At 46.9% G+C, this 20,187-nt stretch overlaps 1 protein-coding gene across 2 annotated transcripts in view; it reads right to left on the minus strand.

Moving 5' to 3' along the window:
- Positions 1 to 20,187, minus strand: part of LOC129816957 (fibronectin-like) — an 87,893-nt gene that overhangs the window by 17,141 nt on the left and 50,565 nt on the right. For both annotated transcript variants that reach the window (XM_055871944.1, XM_055871943.1), the window contains exons 31-38: positions 19,615 to 19,770; positions 16,109 to 16,222; positions 15,757 to 16,026; positions 14,264 to 14,454; positions 6,939 to 7,026; positions 6,349 to 6,528; positions 2,999 to 3,088; positions 929 to 1,120 (exon numbers count right to left, since the gene is read on the minus strand). In XM_055871944.1, coding sequence (XP_055727919.1) covers positions 929 to 1,120; positions 2,999 to 3,088; positions 6,349 to 6,528; positions 6,939 to 7,026; positions 14,264 to 14,454; positions 15,757 to 16,026; positions 16,109 to 16,222; positions 19,615 to 19,770 — 1,281 coding nt within the window. The remainder of the gene's footprint in view (positions 1 to 928; positions 1,121 to 2,998; positions 3,089 to 6,348; positions 6,529 to 6,938; positions 7,027 to 14,263; positions 14,455 to 15,756; positions 16,027 to 16,108; positions 16,223 to 19,614; positions 19,771 to 20,187) is intronic.

The raw sequence follows: 20,187 nt of genomic DNA on the forward strand, positions 1-20,187 counted from the left end.
CTGTATATAGCCATGTTATTACCTGGTACTTCCTGTATATAGCCATGTTATTTTTACTCATTATTGTAAGGAAGCATTTCACTGTTAAGTCTACACATGTTGTCTAAGAAGCACAGACACTTTTACTGACAGTTGTGGCTACTTCGCCTTATGTATTGTTGTCTCTACCTTCTTTGTGCTGTTGTCTTTGCCCAATAATGTTTGTGCTGCTACCATGTTGTGTTGCTACCATGCTGTGTTGTTGTCTTAGGTCTCTCTTTATGTAGTGTTGTCTCTCTTGTCATGATGTGTGTTTTGTCCTATATTTTATTGTTAATCCCAGCCCCCGTCCCCGCAGGAGGCCTTTTGGTAGGACGTCGTTATAAATAAGAATGTGTTCTTAACTGACTTGCCTAGTTCATTTAAAAAAAAAGGTTAAATAAAAAATAAATACATTTGACAAATAAAATTCAAATTCCAGGTTGCACAGCAAAACACTTTAGGAGCATTTGAAATGGTAAAATGGTTGCACTGTAGAGCCCTGCAATCCATTGAATTTAAGCCGACCCTCGCCCGTTTCCACGGTTGCACTCGCGTCGGTTTGCTAAAACAAGCCACCCGGAACTTTTCACACTATTATGTTGAGCCAAACTGTTCCGGTATTTTCTATTTAAGGAAACTTCCCAGCCACTGAGGTGTATGGAACCGTAACCCGACAGGTTCAGCTTGATTCGACTCGGTGCACACTTAAAACAAAAAAAGGTCCAGTATGTAGCTATGTGGGCCGACCTGCACCAAATTCACATAGAAATATGAGTTATAGATATGTCATTCTCATTGAAAGCAAGTCTGATAAGCGGGTAGAATCGGTTCTATGTGCACTATTTCTACGCTTCCCCATTCTTAAAGTTTTGCTTTTGGGATCTGAAAAGAGGAGGAGAGTCCCTACCGGTGATGATGGCTTGGCTGCGGGAAGCGGTGGGTCGCGGGGTGAGTTCTCGGGGGATGCCCCCCGCTTCCTCGTAGGTGACGTAATACCCGGTGACCCCGGCACTACGGGACCCCTCCCAGGTAAAGGAGATGCTGCTAGGGGTCAGAGAGGTGAACCGGATGTTGGTGGGGGGAGACACCACAGGCTTAGCTGAAGGAGAGAAACAGACAGGGAGATAAAATCAGTTCTATGGACAGAAACTACAGTTGAAAAATACACTGGCTGAACCGGCTAAAATCTGCCACATTTACAGAAATGTTGGATTTATGTCATGTCAAATAACCCTAATAAATGTATGTATGTTTCATGTTTCATGGGATGAAATAAGAGATCCCAGAAATGTTCCATACGCACAAAAAGCTTATTTCTCAACAAAACTAAATTGCAAAAATGTGTTTACATCCCTGTTAGTGAGCATTTCTCCTTTGCCTAGAAAATCCATCCACCTGACAGGTGTGGCATATCAAGAATGATTAATGATTAAACAGCATGATCATTACACAGGTGCACCTTGTGCTGGGGGACAATAAAAGGCCACTCTAAAATGTGCCGTTTTGTCACACAAAACAATGCCACAGATGTCTCAAGTTGAGGGTGCATGCAATTGGCGGTAGTGGAGAGAGAGAGGGAGAGGGGACGGTAGTGGAGCGAGAGGGAGAGGGGACGGTAATGGAGAGAGAGGGAGAGGGGACGGTAGTGGAGAGAGAGGGAGAGGGGACGGGAGGGGACGGTAGTGTAGAGAGAGAGGGAGAGGGGACGGTAGTGTATAGAGAGAGAGAGGGAGAGGGGACGGTACTGTATAGAGAGAGGGAGAGGGGACGGTAGTGGAGAGAGAGAGGGAGAGGGAGATAGTGTAGAGAGAGAGGGAGAGGGGACGGTAGTGTAGAGAGAGAGGGAGAGGGGACGGTAGTGTAGAGAGAGAGTGAGAGGGGACGGTAGTGGAGAGAGAGAGGGAGAGGGAGGTAGTGTAGAGAGAGAGGGAGAGGGAGGTAGTGTAGAGAGAGAGGGAGAGGGGACGGTAGTGTATAGAGAGAGAGGGAGAGGGGACGGTAGTGGAGAGAGAGAGGGAGAGGGGACGGTACTGTATAGAGAGAGAGGGAGAGGGGACGGTAGTGGAGAAGGGACGGTAGTGGAGAGAGAGAGGGAGAGGGAGGTAGTGTAGAGAGAGGGAGAGGGGACGGTAGTGGAGAGAGGGAGAGGGGACGGTAGTGGAGAGAGAGAGGGAGAGGGGACGGTAGTGGAGAGAGAGAGGGAGAGGGGATGGTAGTGTAGAGAGAGAGGGAGAGGGGACGGTAGTGGAGAGAGAGGGGACGGTAGTGTATAGAGAGAGGGAGAGGGGACGGTAGTGTAGAGAGAGGGGGAGAGGGGACTGTAGTGTAGAGAGAGAGGGAGAGGGGACGGTAGTGTAGGGAGAGAGGGAGAGGGGACGGTAGTGTAAAGAGAGAGGGAGAGGGGACGGTAGTGGAGAGAGAGGGAGAGGGAGGTAGTGTAGAGAGAGGGGGAGAAGGGACGGTAGTGGAGAGAGAGAGGGAGAGGGGACGGTAGTGGAGAGAGAGGGAGAGGGAGAGGGGACGATAGTGGAGAGAGAGAGGGAGAGGGGACGGTAGTGGAGAGAGAGGGAGAGGGGACGAGAGAGGGAGAGGGGACGGTAGTGTAGAGAGAGAGGGAGAGGGGACGGTAGTGTAGAGAGAGAGGGAGGTAGTGTATAGAGAGAGGGAGAGGGGACGGTAGTGTAGAGAGAGAATGGGGACGGTAGTGTAGAGAGAGGGGGAGAGGGAGGTAGTGGAGAGAGAGAGGGAGAGGGGACTGTAGTGGAGAGAGAGAGGGAGAGGGAGGTAGTGTAGAGAAAGAGGGAGGTAGTGGAGAGAGAGAGGGAGAGGGGACGGTAGTGGAGAGAGAGAGGGAGAGGGGACGGTAGTGGAGAGAGAGAGGGAGAGGGGACGGTAGTGGAGAGAGGACGGTAGTGGAGAGAGAGAGGACGGTAGTGGAGAGAGAGAGGACGGTAGTGGAGAGAGGACGGTAGTGTACCTGTGGTGGCAGTGAGGGTGAAGGGAGCACTGCGGCCATTGCCGTTCAGAGTGTATATGTTGATCTTGTAGGTTGAGCCAGGCTGAAGACCTGTGGAAAACGTTCCAGATTAATCTCATCTAAAAATGTATCTGGGTCGTGTTCATTAGGCACCAAAAGACTTGGTCCAATAAGAAATGCCCATTTTCTGTTGCAAGACGTTATAAAAATGTTGCATGTCCTAATGAACACGACCCTGAAGTGAATGTTGATAGCAGCAGGGTGAGGTCAATGGGAGTAGGAGGTATTGGGGGGGGGGGGGGGGGGGGGGGGGGGCATAGGAGGGGTACCATTAGATGGTGAAGGTTTAGGAAGGGTATAGGAGGGGTACCTTTGATGGGGGGGGTATCGGAAGGGTACCTTGGATGGTAACGGTTTAGGGGGGGTACAGGAGGTTATCTTGGATAGTGAAGGTTTAGGGAGGGGTATCTTGGATAGTGAAGGTTTAGGGGGGGTATCTTGGATATTGAAGGTTTAGGGGGGTTATCTTGGATAGTGAAGGTTTAGGGGGGTATCTTGGATAGTGAAGGTTTAGGGGGGGTATCTTGGATAGTGAAGGTTTAGGGAGGGGTATCTTGGATAGTGAAGGTTTAGGGAGGGGTATCTTGGATAGTGAAGGTTTAGGGGGGTTATCTTGGATAGTGAAGGTTTAGGGGCGTTATCTTGGATAGTGAAGGTTTAGGGGGGTTATCTTGGATAGTGAAGGTTTAGGGGGGGTATCTTGGATAGTGAAGGTTTAGGGGGGTTATCTTGGATAGTGAAGGTTTAGGGAGGGGTATCTTGGATAGTGAAGGTTTAGGGGGGTTATCTTGGATAGTGAAGGTTTAGGGAGGGGTATCTTGGATAGTGAAGGTTTAGGGGGGGGTATCTTGGATAGTGAAGGTTTAGGGAGGGGTATGTTGGATAGTGAAGGTTTAGGGGGGTTATCTTGGATAGTGAAGGTTTAGGGAGGGGTATCTTGGATAGTGATGGTTTAGGGAGGGGTATCTTGGATAGTGAAGATTTAGGGGGGTTATCTTGGATGGTGAAGGTTTAGGGGGGTATCTTGGATAGTGAAGGTTTAGGGGGGTTATCTTGGATAGTGAAGGTTTAGGGAGGGGTATCTTGGATAGTGAAGGTTTAGGGAGGGGTATCTTGGATAGTGAAGGTTTAGGGGGGTTATTTAGGATGATGGTTTAGGGGGGTATCTTGGATAGTGAAGGTTTAGGGAGGGGTATCTTGGATAGTGAAGGTTTAGGGAGGGGTATCTTGGATAGTGAAGGTTTAGGGAGGGGTATAGGAGGGGTACCTTGGATGGTGAAGGTTTAGGTGGGGTATAGGAGGGGTACCTTGGATGGTGAAAGTTTAGGGGGGGTTTATGAGGGGTACCTTGGATGGTGAAGGTTTAGGGGGGGTGCCTTGGATGGTGAAGGTTTAGGGTATAGAAAGGGTACCTTGGATGGTGAAGGTTTAGGGGGGGTTTAGGAGGGGTACCTTGGATGGTGAAGGTTTAGGGGGGGTGCCTTGGATGGTGAAGGTTTAGGGTATAGGAGGGGTACCTTGGATGGGGGGGTATCGGAAGGGTACCTTGGATGGTGAAGGTTTAGGGTTTGGGTATAGGAGGGGTACCTTGGATGGTGAAGGTTTAGGGGGGCTACCTTGGATGGTGAAGGTTTAGGGGGTGTACCTTGAATGGGAAAGTTTAGGGGGGTATATGAGGGGTACCTTGGATGGTGAAGGTTTAGGGGGGTATATGAGGGGTACCTTGGATGGTGAAGGTTTAGGGAGGGGTATATGAGGAGTACCTTGGATGGTGAAGGTTTAGGGGGGTATATGAGGGGTACCTTGTGTAACGGATGTGAAATGGCTAGCTAGTTAGCGGGTACGCGCTAGTAGCATTTCAATCAGTTACGTCACTTGCTCTGAGACTTTAAGTAGGGTTGCCCCTTGCTCTGCAAGGGCCGCGGCCTTTGTGGAGCGATGGGTAACGCTGCTTCGTGGGCGACCGTTGTCGATGTGTGCAGAGGGTCCCTGGTTCGCGCCCGTGTCGGGGCGAGGGGACGCCGTAAAGTTATACTGTTACACTTGGATGGTGAAAGTTTAGAGGGGTATATGAGGGGTACCTTGGATGGTGAAGGTTTAGGGGGGTATATGAGGGGTACCTTGGATGGTAAAAGTTTAGGGGGGTATATGAGGGGTACCTTGGATGGTGAAGGTTTAGGGGGGTATATGAGGTGTACCTTGGATGGTGAAAGTTTAGGGGGGTATATGAGGGGTACCTTGGATGGTGAAAGTTTAGGGGGGTATATGAGGGGTACCTTGGATGGTGAAGGTTTAGGGGGGTATATGAGGTGTACCTTGGATGGTGAAAGTTTAGGGGGGTATATGAGGGGTACCTTGGATGGTGAAGGTTTAGGGGGGGGTATATGAGGGGTACCTTGGATGGTGAAGGTTTAGGGAGGGGTATATGAGGGGTACCTTGGATGGTGAAGGTTTAGGGAGGGGTATATGAGGGGTACCTTGGATGGTGAAGGTTTAGGGAGGGGTATATGAGGGGTACCTTGGATGGTGAAGGTTTAGGGGGGTATATGAGGGGTACCTTGGATGGTGAAGGTTTAGGGGGGTATATGAGGGGTACCTTGGATGGTGAAGGTTTAGGGAGGGGTATATGAGGGGTACCTTGGATGGTGAAGGTTTAGGGAGGGGTATATGAGGGGTACCTTGGATGGTGAAGGTTTAGGGAGGGGTATATGAGGGGTACCTTGGATGGTGAAGGTTTAGGGAGGGGTATATGAGGGGTACCTTGGATGGTGAAAGTTTAGGGGGGTATATGAGGGGTACCTTGTATGGTGAAGGTTTAGGGGGGGGTATATGAGGGGTACCTTGTATGGTGAAGGTTTAGGGGGGGGTATATGAGGGGTACCTTGTATGGTGAAGGTTTAGGGGGGGGTATATGAGGGGTACCTTGTATGGTGAAGGTTTAGGGGGGGGTATCTGAGGGGTACCTTGTATGGTGAAGGTTTAGGGGGGGGTATATGAGGGGTACCTTGTATGGTGAAGGTTTAGGGAGGGGTATATGAGGGGTACCTTGTATGGTGAAGGTTTAGGGGGGGTATATGAGGGGTACCTTGTATGGTGTAGGTTTAGGGGGGGGTATATGAGGGGTACCTTGTATGGTGAAGGTTTAGGGGGGGGTATATGAGGGGTACCTTGTATGGTGAAGGTTTAGGGGGGGGTATATGAGGGGTACCTTGTATGGTGAAGGTTTAGGGAGGGGTATATGAGGGGTACCTTGTATGGTGAAGGTTTAGGGAGGGGTATATGAGGGGTACCTTGTATGGTGTAGGTGCGGGAATCAGGGGCGATGGTCCTCTGGATGGGGGTGCGGCCTCCGGTGGTGGGCGTGGCCTCAACCAGGAAGCCAGAGATGGTCTCGGTCTTGGATCTCCAGGTCAGCGTGATGGAGGAGTCCTTGACGTCAGAGATACGCACGCGACGAGGAGGACTGATGTCTGGAACACAGAGAGAGCAGGGGAGATTTCTACCAGGTTTTTATTTTTTAATTTCTTTGTCTTATTAACTAACATTGTCCTTTGTTAAATGCTTGTAATGTCTATTGTGACAATTGTAATGTCTGTTAGAATTTGTAACTTCTGTTTTGTGGACCCATGAAAATTACAGATAATGTGGAAATAAAGAGGATTTTGAACATGTTCTCCTATCATCACTGTCGAATAGCTAGCTGCGGGAGCGAGTGTAAAAAGAGCAGGAGAGAGAGAGAGAGAGAGAGAGAGAGAGAGAGAGAGAGAGAGAGAGAGAGAGAGAGAGAGAGAGAGAGAGAGAGAGAGAGAGAGAGAGAGAGAGAGGGGGAGAGAGAGAGAGAGAGAGAGAGAGCGAGAGCGAGAGAGAGAGAGACACTTACTGTCCAGTGTTGTGACCTCTCCTTGAACTGGGCGGCTCGTCAGAGAGTTCTTCAGGGCGTAAACATGCACCTCATACATAGTGGCAACCTACACAGACAGAGGACAGTACAGGATAAACTGAGTGAGACTCATACATAGTGGCAACCTACACAGACAGAGACAGGCAGTATAGTCAGGAGAAAAAAACGATTTAGTAAGATTCACTGGTACCACTATCAGCTCCCAAACACCCTGGTACTTTAAAGTGGAACAGACAGTGTTTTAACTACAGATATGAAAACAGACAGAATCGTAATATCAGTCAAAAATATCAAATTCCCAGTTTATGCTTCAAAACCAACTTCATAAGGAGGTTTTTAAAAATAGGTTATATTTACTCAACATGCCATGTACTGCCTGTAAAGGCATTGTTTTCAGGATAGATGGACGCAGTTCAATGTATGATTCATATAATTCCCCAATTCATTTCTTGGTAGTCCCAAAACATACTGCTAACAGGTTGTAAATCACAGCTGACCCGGTACATTGTTTGCTGCCTCCATTCGGGATGCACCGTTTCCGTTTCAATGACTCTAAAACGTATGAGTGTAACTAACGCTGGGAATGTCAATGTCAAGGGTAATGCCAGGGTAATGCAAGGGTAATGCCAGGGTAATGCCAGGGTAATGCAAGGGTAATGCCAGGGTAATGCAAGGGTAATGCAAGGGTAATGCCAGGGTAATGCAAGGGTAATGCAAGGGTAATGCCAGGGTAATGCAAGGGTAATGCAAGGGTAATGCAAGGGTAATGCAAGGGTAATGCAAGGGTAATGCCAGGGTAATGATCACGTCAGTCATAACGTGGCTAATAGGCTAACCCACATTTCAACCTGGCGCCGCGCAATGACTTGTGTTGTCAATTCATTTTGTCCCGTTACCACACCGCCAGCGTTACGCTCGCCGCACGACCAGCGAGTATAAACGAGTCAAAATGTTGTCTGGCCTCGGTTTTTTTTTTAAAAGCTTGACAATGAATAACCCCCTCCCCGCAAAAAACGAAACACCATGCAAATGAGAAACATGTAGGTATTTTACTGCAACATTAGAGCAGTAGCCTAGGCTGGCTATTCAACTACAATACATGTTGAGTACACCACACTGCAAATGCTGCAATCAACCGCACCGGTGATCCATGCAGTACCAAATAAAATATGTTGTTTTAAGTTTAAAATGTTACAACAACCTATAGCTACGTTAGTTATTTGGAGTTATTAAACACTGTTTGATTAGGGTAACAGTATATTATGTACATCTGCAAGCAGTTAAGGGTTTATCTAATGTTCCCTCGTTAGATTTTAAGCTCTCGTTCCGGGCTAGCGTTAGTTGTCGATGTGCGTAGGCAACTGAGGGAGAGAGAGAGTCTACCTTTTCATGGTCGTTTGATCAATAGGACTGAAGTTCTCAAAATGTAAGAGGACTCCTGTGATATTTTTGTACAAACATTTTTTAAACGTAACCTTTGTTTAACTAGGCAAGTCGGTTAAGAACATTTTTTTTATTTACAATGACGGCCTACACCGGCCAAACCCGGACGACGCTGGGACATTTATGCGGCACCCTATAGGACTCCCGATCACGGCCGGATGTGATACAGCCTGGATTATAACCAGGGTGTCTGTAGTGACGCCTCAAGCACTGAGATGCACTGCTAGTAGACCGCTGCGCCAATTCATTCAGGTGTATTTTGCGGCTTTTGGCGAATGCGTTATAATGATATAAAGTCACGCCGTTGCCACGTGGTCACATGGCTTATTTACATATAGACCTACTGTAGGCCGGATTGGCTATGGCGCCCCGGTCTGTGTAGACTCTGATCCTGGACAAGACATGCTTTTTATTAGGTTTTATTTACTACAGTTGCAAATAAATTGTTGAAACGCCAGGCCACTTTCCCACTCTATATTGCTATAGAATTTTCACAATGCCTTACTATAAAGTTATCACAAACATTCTATGAGTTTATGAAAACGTGAAAAAATGACCATATCTAAGTGCTCCCTGTAAAGAAATAAAAGTTGTTTTCCTGGGGGTGTATATGAACAGATTTGAATAGTATTTCATGTTGCTATAATCCTGTCAGTTCCACTTTAAAAGTCATTTAAGAGTCCTTGGCTGTGGTTGCATTCTTTGTTCGCGAACTAGAAATGACAAGGCTGGTGGACTGGCTGTGGCTTCGCTATTCTACCAGACTACTGGTTTCAAACCCACATCAGGGCCCAGGGCGGAGCCCCAAACGGGACCCTATTCCCGACATAGTGCACTACATTTCACCGGAGCTATATCAGTCCTGGTCAAAAGTAGTGCACTACATTTCACCGGAGCTATATCAGTCCTGGTCAAAAGTAGTGCACTACATTTCACCGGAGCTATATCAGTCCTGGTCAAAAGTAGTGCACTACATTTCACCGGAGCTATATCAGTCCTGGTCAAAAGTAGTGCACTACATTTCACCGGAGCTATATCAGTCCTGGTCAAAAGTAGTGCACTATGTAGGGAATAGAGTTTCATTTGGGAGAGGGACCAGCTCCACAGCTGGAGCCACAGCTCTCATTAGTGTCATGACTCTCCTGTGATGATCTGAAGGGTCAGGTTACACTGGGTCCTCTCTACAGTGTGCTCTCTCTCGTAGAGGGGGAATGTCATGACTCTCCTGTGAAGGATCAGGTTACACTGGGTCCTCTCTACAGCGTGCTCTCTCTCGTAGAGGGGGAACGTCATGACTCTCCTGTGATGATCAGGTTACAGTGGGTCCCTCTCTACAGCGTGCTCTCTCTCATAGAGGGGGAATGTCATGACTCTCCTGTGAAGGATCAGGTTAGTGGGTCCTCTCTACAGCGTGCTCTCTCTCGTAGAGGGGGAATGTCATGACTCTCCTGTGAAGGATCAGGTTAGTGGGTCCTCTCTACAGTGTGCTCTCTCTCATAGAGGGGGAATGTCATGACTCTCCTGTGATGATCAGGTTAGTGGGTCCTCTCTACAGCGTGCTCTCTCTCGTAGAGGGGGAATGTCATGACTCTCCTGTGATGATCAGGTTACACTGGGTCCTCTCTACATTGTGCTCTCTCTCGTAGAGGGGGAATGTCATGACTCTCCTGTGATGATCTGAAGGCTCTCTCTCGTAGAGGGGGAATGTCATGACTCTCCTGTGATGATCAGGTTACACTGGGTCCGTCTCTACAGCATGCTCTCTCTCGTAGAGGGGGAATGTCATGACTCTCCTGTGATGATCTGAAGGATCAGGTTACACTGGGTCCTCTCTACAGTGTGCTCTCTCTCGTAGAGGGGGGAGAGCGGGAAGTCTGTTGTTTTATGGTCGGTCATAAAATACGCTGCCTCTATGCTCTGTAGTGTTCCAGATTGGAATGTAAACCGTGGAACACAGAGAGACACTTGGACAATCAAAAGTTTGAATAATTAAACAATATTTCTATTTGTGAGAATGTGGAAATGTTCCGTGTGTATTTAAACAATACAATCCTGTCAAAGTTGTTTAATTTGGTGACCTCATGAAGGACAGGAAATACACATAACTGTCACGCCCTGACCTTAGACATCCTTTTTATGTCTCCATTTTGGTTGGTCAGGGCGTGAGTTGGGGTGGGCATTCTATGTTTTTGTTCTATGTTTTGTAGTTCTGTGTGTTTGGCCGGGTTTGGTTCTCAATCAGAGGCAGCTGTCTATCGTTGTCTCTGATTGAGAACCATACTTAGGTAGCCTTTTCCCACCTGTGTTTTGTGGGTAGTTGTTTTCTGTTTTGTGTTGCTGCACCTGACAGAACTGTTGCGTTTTGTTCCACTTGTTTTTTTGTTTCCGTGTTCAGGTTTTATTAAACATCATGAACACGTACCACGCTGTGTTTTGGTCTACTCCTTCCTCAGACAAACGTCGTTACAATAACTCTCTCTTTTAAAGTGTTTATTTCCCAGCGGTCAGATTTACATCTAGATGTTGGATAAAATGAATGAGTGAATATGAAACTATTTGTGAGAAGACGTAATGTGATGTTGGCTTTCTAAACGAGATAGTTGTTAAGATGTAAAGTTTTAACTAGTCAGTGGCCACGCCCCCGTGAGACCTGACATTTCATCAGGCGTCATAGAATAGCCCCTTTTTCCCCCCAGAGTATAAAACCACTTCCTACAAAATGTACATTAAGTCAGAGACTGCCGGGATGGAGTCCCCACGTTGGAATGGCTACAATTCTATAGACCATAAGACCAGAAAATATGGAGCTGACTCTACATGTTGAAATGGTTAAGAACTACAACTCTATAGGCCACGGAGACCAGACAGCTGTAGCGTTGGCTACACGGCTGGAAATGGTTCAACTCTGAGACTATCGATCACTACAGAATAAGAGCAAATATTTTGCACCTGGAAATTGCGTAAGTCTAATACAATAATACCGACAACCGCGGAAGCATCTATTCTATGCAACGACTATCTGTACGCCTGACGTATCCATTACAACAGACACTATCCAGAGCCACGGAGAAAGCTACAACCACAGACATTGTGACTTCTGGGGAAGTTAACCAGAGACTCTCTGATGAACTGACTTTCCAGCAGGACGGACCGACGATACCAACAGAGAAGATAACAAATATATACACATTGCAATTATTCTCGAATCAGCGGCCGTTCATGTGCAAAGGATTAGCATTTCAATTAATATAATTATACACTGTCTAGTGAATCCATTTTGTCTTTCCCGCTTTTTATCTGTCCCCACCCCTTTCCATTGTCTAACAAGCCGTCATATCAGCTTCGTCCGCTACAGACTTTTTTATTTGTATCATGTAGTAACCCAAATATCAACTGTTTGTTTGTTATGTATTTCTGTGATTATTTAGTTAGTAAATACATAATTAAGCCAATTTGTATGTCGCTGATTCATTATGGACGCTAGGGTTCGTGCCAATATCCATGGGTTTGCGACGTTCAGTAATGAGAACTGATGTGGTAATAATAATTAATTAATAAGCGAAAGTTTTGATAAGAAAATATCTGAAGAGTCGATTTTGGAAATAGAGACTCTATAAACATTTTCCCGTGGTGCCCCCCCGACTTTCTAGTTAATTGAAGTTTACATGATTCGTTTAATCACGTAATAATAATTACACATAAAGAATTTTTTTGATAAAATAACAGTCTTCACATTTAATGATAGTCAGACACGACATTAGATTGGAGGAAGGTCATAAAACAAATACCTGGAAATCCCCAAATATGAAATAATGTTGACTACCCGGAGAAAAGATTCCAGGCGAAAATATACTTTTAGTGAACAGGAAAGTAAAAAAAACAAAAAACTCAAGCATTTAAAATGATCCATCCTTCAAGTTATGGAGAAATCACATGTATATTTTGGTAACACTACTATAATGCATTACGATGCAGTTATAATACATTACGATGCAGTTATAATGCATTGCGATGCAGTTATAATACATTACGATGCAGTTATAATACATTACGATGCAGTTATAATACATTACGATGCAGTTATAATACATTACGATGCAGTTATAATACATTACTGTCACGTTCTGACCTTAGTTCCTTTTTTATGTCTTTATTTTAGTTTGGTCAGGGCGTGAGTTGGGGTGGGCATTCTATGTTGTTTTTCTATGTTTTGGTCTGTACGTTATATTTCTATGTGTTTGGCCTGGTATGGTTCTCAATCAGAGGCAGGTGTCGATCGTTGTCTCTGATTGAGAATCATACTTAGGTAGCCTGTTTTACCACTATGGGTTGTGGGTAGTTATTTTCCGTTTCAGTGTTTGCACCATACGGGACTGTGTCGGTTTTCATTTTGATTCTCTTGGTTTTTTTTTTTGTATTTTGTATTTCATTCTCGATTAAATGATATTATGGATACGTACCACGCTGCATTTTGGTCCTCCTCTCCTTCCACCAACGAAAGCCGTTACAATTACGATGCAGTTATAATGCATTGTAAAATGTGTCTTTATAATGTCATAATGACTTTGACTCAGTTCAGATGTGGGTTAGAGATGTCTCAAATGAGATGGTTATACTTGCAGTATGCAGAAATCGCTCCGCCATTTCCTGGTTGATAAAATTCTAAAAGTTCACCTTATCTGTTTATGTGACAAAACAAGCAATGCATAATGTAGATCCCTCAAACTCAACTCTGGACCTGGAAGCCAGTACCCCTGCGTTCCCCTCTAATCAGGGACTGACTTAGACCTGGGACACCAGGTGGGTGATTCCCCTCTAATCAGGGCCTGATTTAGACCTGGGACACCAGGTGGGTGATTCCCCTCTAATCAGGGCCTGACTTAGACCTGGGACACCAGGTGGGTGATTCCCCTCTAATCAGGGCCTGACTTAGACCTGGGACACCAGGTGGGTGATTCCCCTCTAATCAGGGACTGATTTAGACCTGGGACACCAGGTGGGTGATTCCCCTCGAATCAGGGACTGATTTAGACCTGGGACACCAGGTGGGTGATTCCCCTCTAATCAGGGACTGACTTAGACCTGGGACACCAGGTGGGTGATTCCCCTCTAATCAGGGCCTGATTTAGACCTGGGACACCAGGTGGGTGATTCCCCTCTAATCAGGGACTGACTTAGACCTGGGACACCAGGTGGGTGATTCCCCTCTAATCAGGGCCTCATTTAGACCTGGGACACCAGGTGGGTGATTCTCCTCTAATCAGGGCATGATTTAGACCTGGGACACCAGGTGGGTGATTCCCCTCTAATCAGGGCCTGATTTAGACCTGGGACACCAGGTGGATGATTCACCTCTAATCAGGGCCTGACTTAGACCTGGGACACCAGGTGGGTGATTCCCCTCTAATCAGGGCCTGATTTAGACCTGGAACACCAGGTGGGTGATTCCCCTCTAATCAGGGCCTGATTTAGACCTGGGACACCAGGTGGGTGCAATTCATTATCAGATAGAACAACAAAAACAGCAGGCTCTGGACCTCGTAGGGTAAGAGATGAATACCCGCCTGGTGTAGAGAATCATTGTACCATCTAAACCGCTGTGAAATATATTTTCAATAACCAAAAATATTGTATTTTCAGCTGGTGTACAAAACTGAAGGACACAAAAATGTAACTTAAGCACAGAAATAGTGCACATAGAACAGATCTACCACATCTTCGTTTTGCGTTGATTGACACTGACAGATCTATATCTCTTATTTCTATGTGAATTTGGTCTGGTCACCCCAAGAAGTTACATATTGTCTGCCAGTATAATGCTTTGTAACTGGTTATAAGCATGTATGAGCCTTTATAATTACCATGAGTCCCGGCACGTGGACCTTTGTGGTGTCGGGAGCAACATTCATCTCCTTGGTGGGACCGCTCTTGTTCTTGGGGTTGACGACCACCCGGTACCCGGTCAGACGGGCATTGAACGTGGTGCGCCAGTTGATGGTGAAGGAGGAGGAGGTGATCTGGGAGAATTCAAGGTTGGTGGGGGAAGGGATGGCTAGAGGGAGAGAAAGAAACAGAAGAGAGAGACAAAGGAGAGTGCGCGAGAGAGAGAGACAGGAGAGAGCGCGAGAGAGAGAGACAGGAGAGAGCCGAGAGAGAGAGACAGGAGAGAGCGCGAGAGAGAGAGACAGGAGAGAGCCGAGAGAGAGAGACAGGAGAGAGCGCGAGGGAGAGAGACAGGAGAGAGTGCGAGGGAGAGAGACAGGAGAGAGCGCGAGAGAGAGAGACAGGAGAGAGCGCGAGAGAGAGAGACAAGAGAGAGCCGAGAGAAAGAGACAGGAGAGAGCGCGAGAGAGACAGGAGAGAGCGCGAGGGAGAGAGACAGGAGAGAGTTCGAGAGAGACAGGAGAGAGCGCGAGAGAGAGACAGGAGAGAGCCGAGAGACAGGAGAGAGAGCGCGAGAGAGACAGGAGAGAGCGCGAGAGAGAGAGACAGGAGAGAGTTCGAGAGAGACAGGAGAGAGCGCGAGAGAGAGACAGGAGAGAGCCGAGAGACAGGAGAGAGCGCGAGAGAGAGAGACAGGAGAGAGTTCGAGAGAGACAGGAGAGAGCGCGAGAGAGAGCCGAGAGACAGGAGAGAGAGCGCGAGAGAGACAGGAGAGAGCGCGAGAGAGAGAGACAGGAGAGAGCCGAGAGACAGGAGAGAGCGCGAGAGAGAGAGACAGGAGAGAGCGCGAGAGAGAGAGAGACAGGAGAGAGCGCGAGAGAGAGAGACATGAGAGAGCGCGAGAGAGAGAGACAGGAGAGAGCGCGAGAGAGAGAGAGACAGGAGAGAGCGCGAGAGAGAGAGACATGAGAGAGCGCGAGGGAGAGAGACAGGAGAGAGTTCGAGAGAGACAGGAGAGAGCGCAAGAGAGAGACAGGAGAGAGCGCGAGAGAGAGAGACAGGAGAGAGCGCGAGAGACAGGAGAGAGCGGGAGAGAGACAGGAGAGAGCGCGAGAGAGACAGGAGAGAGCGCGAGAGAGACAGGAGAGAGCGCGAGAGAGACAGGAGAGAGCGCGAGAGAGACAGACAGAACAGAGTGCGAGAGCGAGCAACAGAGAAAGTTATTCACCTGTTTGGATAGGCTGCTTTCCAAGATACTCAAAAGAGTGTGCATGTTTAAAATCAACATCAGCTACATTAGTCGCACTGTTCAAAATCACTGATATAGGAAAATAAAAATCACCTTGCATCCAAAATACTGTCAAAAGTAAATAAATAACGATGTTCAAGATTATTGATTCAATGCCTCACTTTACTCAAACTGACCATGGCGTTGAAGGGTTTGTATTGGTCCGGAGGGGTTTATAGTTACCTGTGGCCTGAACACCCACCAGCGGAGGACTGGGAGTACGGTCGTGCATAGCAATGACCTTCACAGTGTATTCACTTCCGGGTCGCAGGCCGTGGATCGTTGCCGATTCGTCGTCTCCGCGGGGTGCGGGGCGCAGCTCCCTCTCGCCCTCGTCGGGGCTGGCGTACAGGACGCGGTACGACGTCACCTGGCCGTCGGGCGAGTCCCAGGAAATGGTCATGGAGGTGGAGTCAACGTTGGAGAAGGTCAGGTCTGTGGGGCGACCCACGGCTGCAGGGAGGGAGGAGAGGTCAAACAGGAAAGGAGGGCAGCACAGTGTCATATGTAAAGCAACGACCCCTGGAACACTCACCAGTGACAGCGGTCTCAACCAGGGGAGGGCTCTCTCCGTCCTGTCCCAGAGCATACACACTGAGGATGTACTCTACCGTGGGCTGCAGGCCAGAGAACGTCATCTCAGTCTGATCTAAAACACCAGGGACAGATAAAGGCATTAACAACACCACCGGGGACAGATACAGGCATTAACAACACCACCGGGGACAGATACAGGCATTAACAACAACACCAGGGACAGATACAGGCATTAACAACAACACCAGGGACAGATACAGGCATTAACAACAACACCAGGAACAGATACAGTCATTAACAACACCACCAGGGACAGATACAGGCATTAACAACACCACCGGGGACAGATACAGGCATTAACAACAACACCAGGGACAGATACAGTCATTAACAACACCACCAGGGACAGATACAGTCATTAACAACACCAGGGACAGATACAGTCATTAACAACAACACCAGGGACAGATACAGTCATTAACAACAACACCAGGGACAGATACAGTCATTAACAACAACACCAGGGACAGATACAGTCATTAACAACAACACCAGGGACAGATACAGTCATTAACAACACCAGGGACAGATACAGTCAGTAACAACAACACCAGGGACAGATACAGTCATTAACAACACCAGGGACAGATACAGGCATTAACAACAACACCAGGGACAGATACAGTCATTAACAACAACACCAGGGACAGATACAGGCATTAACAACACCAGGGACAGATACAGTCATTAACAACAACACCAGGGACAGATACAGTCATTAACAACACCAGGGACAGATACAGTCATTAACAGCAACACCAGGGACAGATAAAGTCATTAACAACAACACCAGGGACAGATACAGTCAATAACAACAACACCAGGGACAGATACAGTCATTAACAACAACACCAGGGACAGATACAGTCATTAACAACAACACCAGGGACAGATACAGGCATTAACAACAACACCAGGGACAGATACAGTCATTAACAACAACACCAGGGACATATACAGTCATTAACAACACCAGGGACAGATACAGTCATTAACAGCAACACCAGGGACAGATACAGGCATTAACAACAACACCAGGGACATATACAGTCATTAACAACACCAGGGACAGATACAGTCATTAACAGCAACACCAGGGACAGACACAGGCATTAACAGCAACACCAGGGACAGATACAGTCATTAACAACAACACCAGGGACAGATACAGTCATTAACAGCAACACCAGGGACAGATACAGGCATTAACAACAACACCAGGGACAGATACAGGCATTAACAACAACACCAGGGACAGATACAGTCATTAACAACAACACCAGGGACAGATACAGACATTAACAACACCACCAGGGACAGATACAGTCATTAACAACACCAGGGACAGATACAGTCATTAACAGCAACACCAGGGACAGATACAGGCATTAACAGCAACACCAGGGACAGATACAGTCATTAACAACAACACCAGGGACAGATACAGTCATTAACAGCAACACCAGGGACAGATACAGGCATTAACAACAACACCAGGGACAGATACAGTCATTAACAGCAACACCAGGGACAGATACAGTCATTAACAGCAACACCAGGGACAGATACAGGCATTAACAGCAACACCAGGGACAGATATAGTCATTAACAACAACACCAGGGACAGATACAGTCATTAACAACACCAGGGACAGATACAGTCATTAACAACAACACCAGGGACAGATACAGTCATTAACAGCAACACCAGGGACAGATACAGTCATTAACAACACCAGGGACAGATACAGTCATTAACAACAACACCAGGGACAGATACAGGCATTAACAACAACACCAGGGACAGATACAGGCATTACCAACAACACCAGGGACAGATACAGGCATTAACAACAACACCAGGGACAGATACAGGCATTAACAACAACACCAGGGACAGATACAGGCATTAACAACAACACCAGGGACAGATACAGTAATTAACAACAACACCAGGGACAGATACAGTCATTAACAACAACACCAGGGACAGATACAGTCATTAACAACAACACCAGGGACAGATACAGTCATTAACAACAACACCAGGGACAGATACAGTCATTAACAACACCAGGGACAGATACAGTCATTAACAACACCAGGGACAGATACAGACATTACCAACACCAGGGACAGATACAGGCATTAACAACAACACTATATGAACCATATTTGACATCCAAAACATTTCAGAATCTAGATGTATACTTCAATACCTAGCCTGGTCCCAGATCTCTTTGTGCCATCTTACTAAAAATGTATCAATACCTAGCCTGGTCCCAGATCTCTTTGTGCCATCTTACTAAAGCTATCAATACCTAGCCTGGTCCCAGATCTATTTGTGCCATCTTCCTAAAGCTATCAAGACCTAGCCTGGTCCCAGATCTCTTTGTGCCTTCTTCCTAAAGCTATCAATACCTAGCCTGGTCCCAGATCTCTTTGTGCCATCTTACTAAAGCTATCAATACCTAGCCTGGTCCCAGATCTCTTTGTGCCATCTTCCTAAAGCTATCAATACCTAGCCTGGTCCCAGATCTCTTTGTGCCATCTTACTAAAGCTATCAATACTAGCCTGGTCCCAGATCTCTTTGTGCCATCTTACTAAAGCTATCAATACTAGCCTGGTCCCAGATCTCTTTGTGCCATCTTACTAAAGCTATCAATACCTAGCCTGGTCCATGATCTCTTTGTGCCATCTTACTAAAGCTATCAATACCTAGCCTGGTCCCAGATCTCTTTGTGCCATCTTACTAAAGCTATCAATACCTAGCCTGGTACCAGATCTCTTTGGGCCATCTTACTAAAGCTATCAATACCTAGCCTGGTCCCAGATCTCTTTGTGCCATCTTACTAAAGCTATCAATACCTAGCCTGGTCCCAGATCTCTTTGTGCCATCTTACTAAAGCTATCAATACCTAGCCTGGTCCCAGATCTCTTTGTGCCATCTTACTAAAGCTATCCATACCTAGCCTGGTCCCAGATCTCTTTGTGCCATCTTACTAAAGCTATCAATACCTAGCCTGGTCCATGATCTCTTTGTGCCATCTTACTAAAGCTATCTATACCTAGCCTGGTCCGAGATTTATTTGGGCCATCTTACTAAAGCTATCAATACCTAGCCTGGTCCCAGATCTCTTTGTGCCATCTTACTAAAGCTATCTATACCTAGCCTGGTCCCAGATTTATTTGGGCCATCTTACTAAAGCTATCTATACCTAGCCTGGTCCCAGATTTATTTGGGCCATCTTACTAAAGCTATCTATACCTAGCCTGGTCCCAGATTTATTTGGGCCATCTTACTAAAGCTATCTATACCTAGCCTGGTCCGAGATTTATTTGGGCCATCTTGCCAACTCCTATAGTCATGTCACGCACAAACAAATCTGAGACCACTCTAATGAATCCCCTATACAACTCAATCTGGAGCAACATGACCCTACCTGGAGCAACGGTCTCAGAGAAGGAGGGACCCTGTCCGTTCTTGGGGACCCCAGTGATCCTGTACCCTTGGACGGGCCCCTGGGCCGGGGACCACCTCACGGTGATGGTGCTGTCCTTAACGTCGGTCACCTTCATCTCCAAAGGAGAGTCAATATCTACAGACAGAGAAGAGGAGAGTCAATATCTACAGACAGAGAAGAGGAGAGTCAATATCTACAGACAGAGAAGAGGAGAGTCAATATCTACAGACAGAGAAGAGGAGAGTCGATATCTACAGACAGAGAAGAGGGGAGTCAATATCTACAGACAGAGAAGAGGAGAGTCAATATCTACAGACAGAGAAGAGGGGAGTCAATATCTACAGACAGAGAAGAGGAGAGTCAATATCTACAGACAGAGAAGAGGAGAGTCGATATCTACAGACAGAGAAGAGGAGAGTCAATATCTACAGACAGAGAAGAGGAGAGTCAATATCTACAGACAGAGAAGAGGAGAGTCAATATCTACAGACAGAGAAGAGGAGAGTCGATATCTACAGACAGAGAAGAGGAGAGTCAATATCTACAGACAGA

Source organism: Salvelinus fontinalis, chromosome 19 (assembly GCF_029448725.1).
Source record: "Salvelinus fontinalis isolate EN_2023a chromosome 19, ASM2944872v1, whole genome shotgun sequence".
In the NCBI taxonomy this organism is placed as follows: Eukaryota; Metazoa; Chordata; class Actinopteri; order Salmoniformes; family Salmonidae; genus Salvelinus; species Salvelinus fontinalis.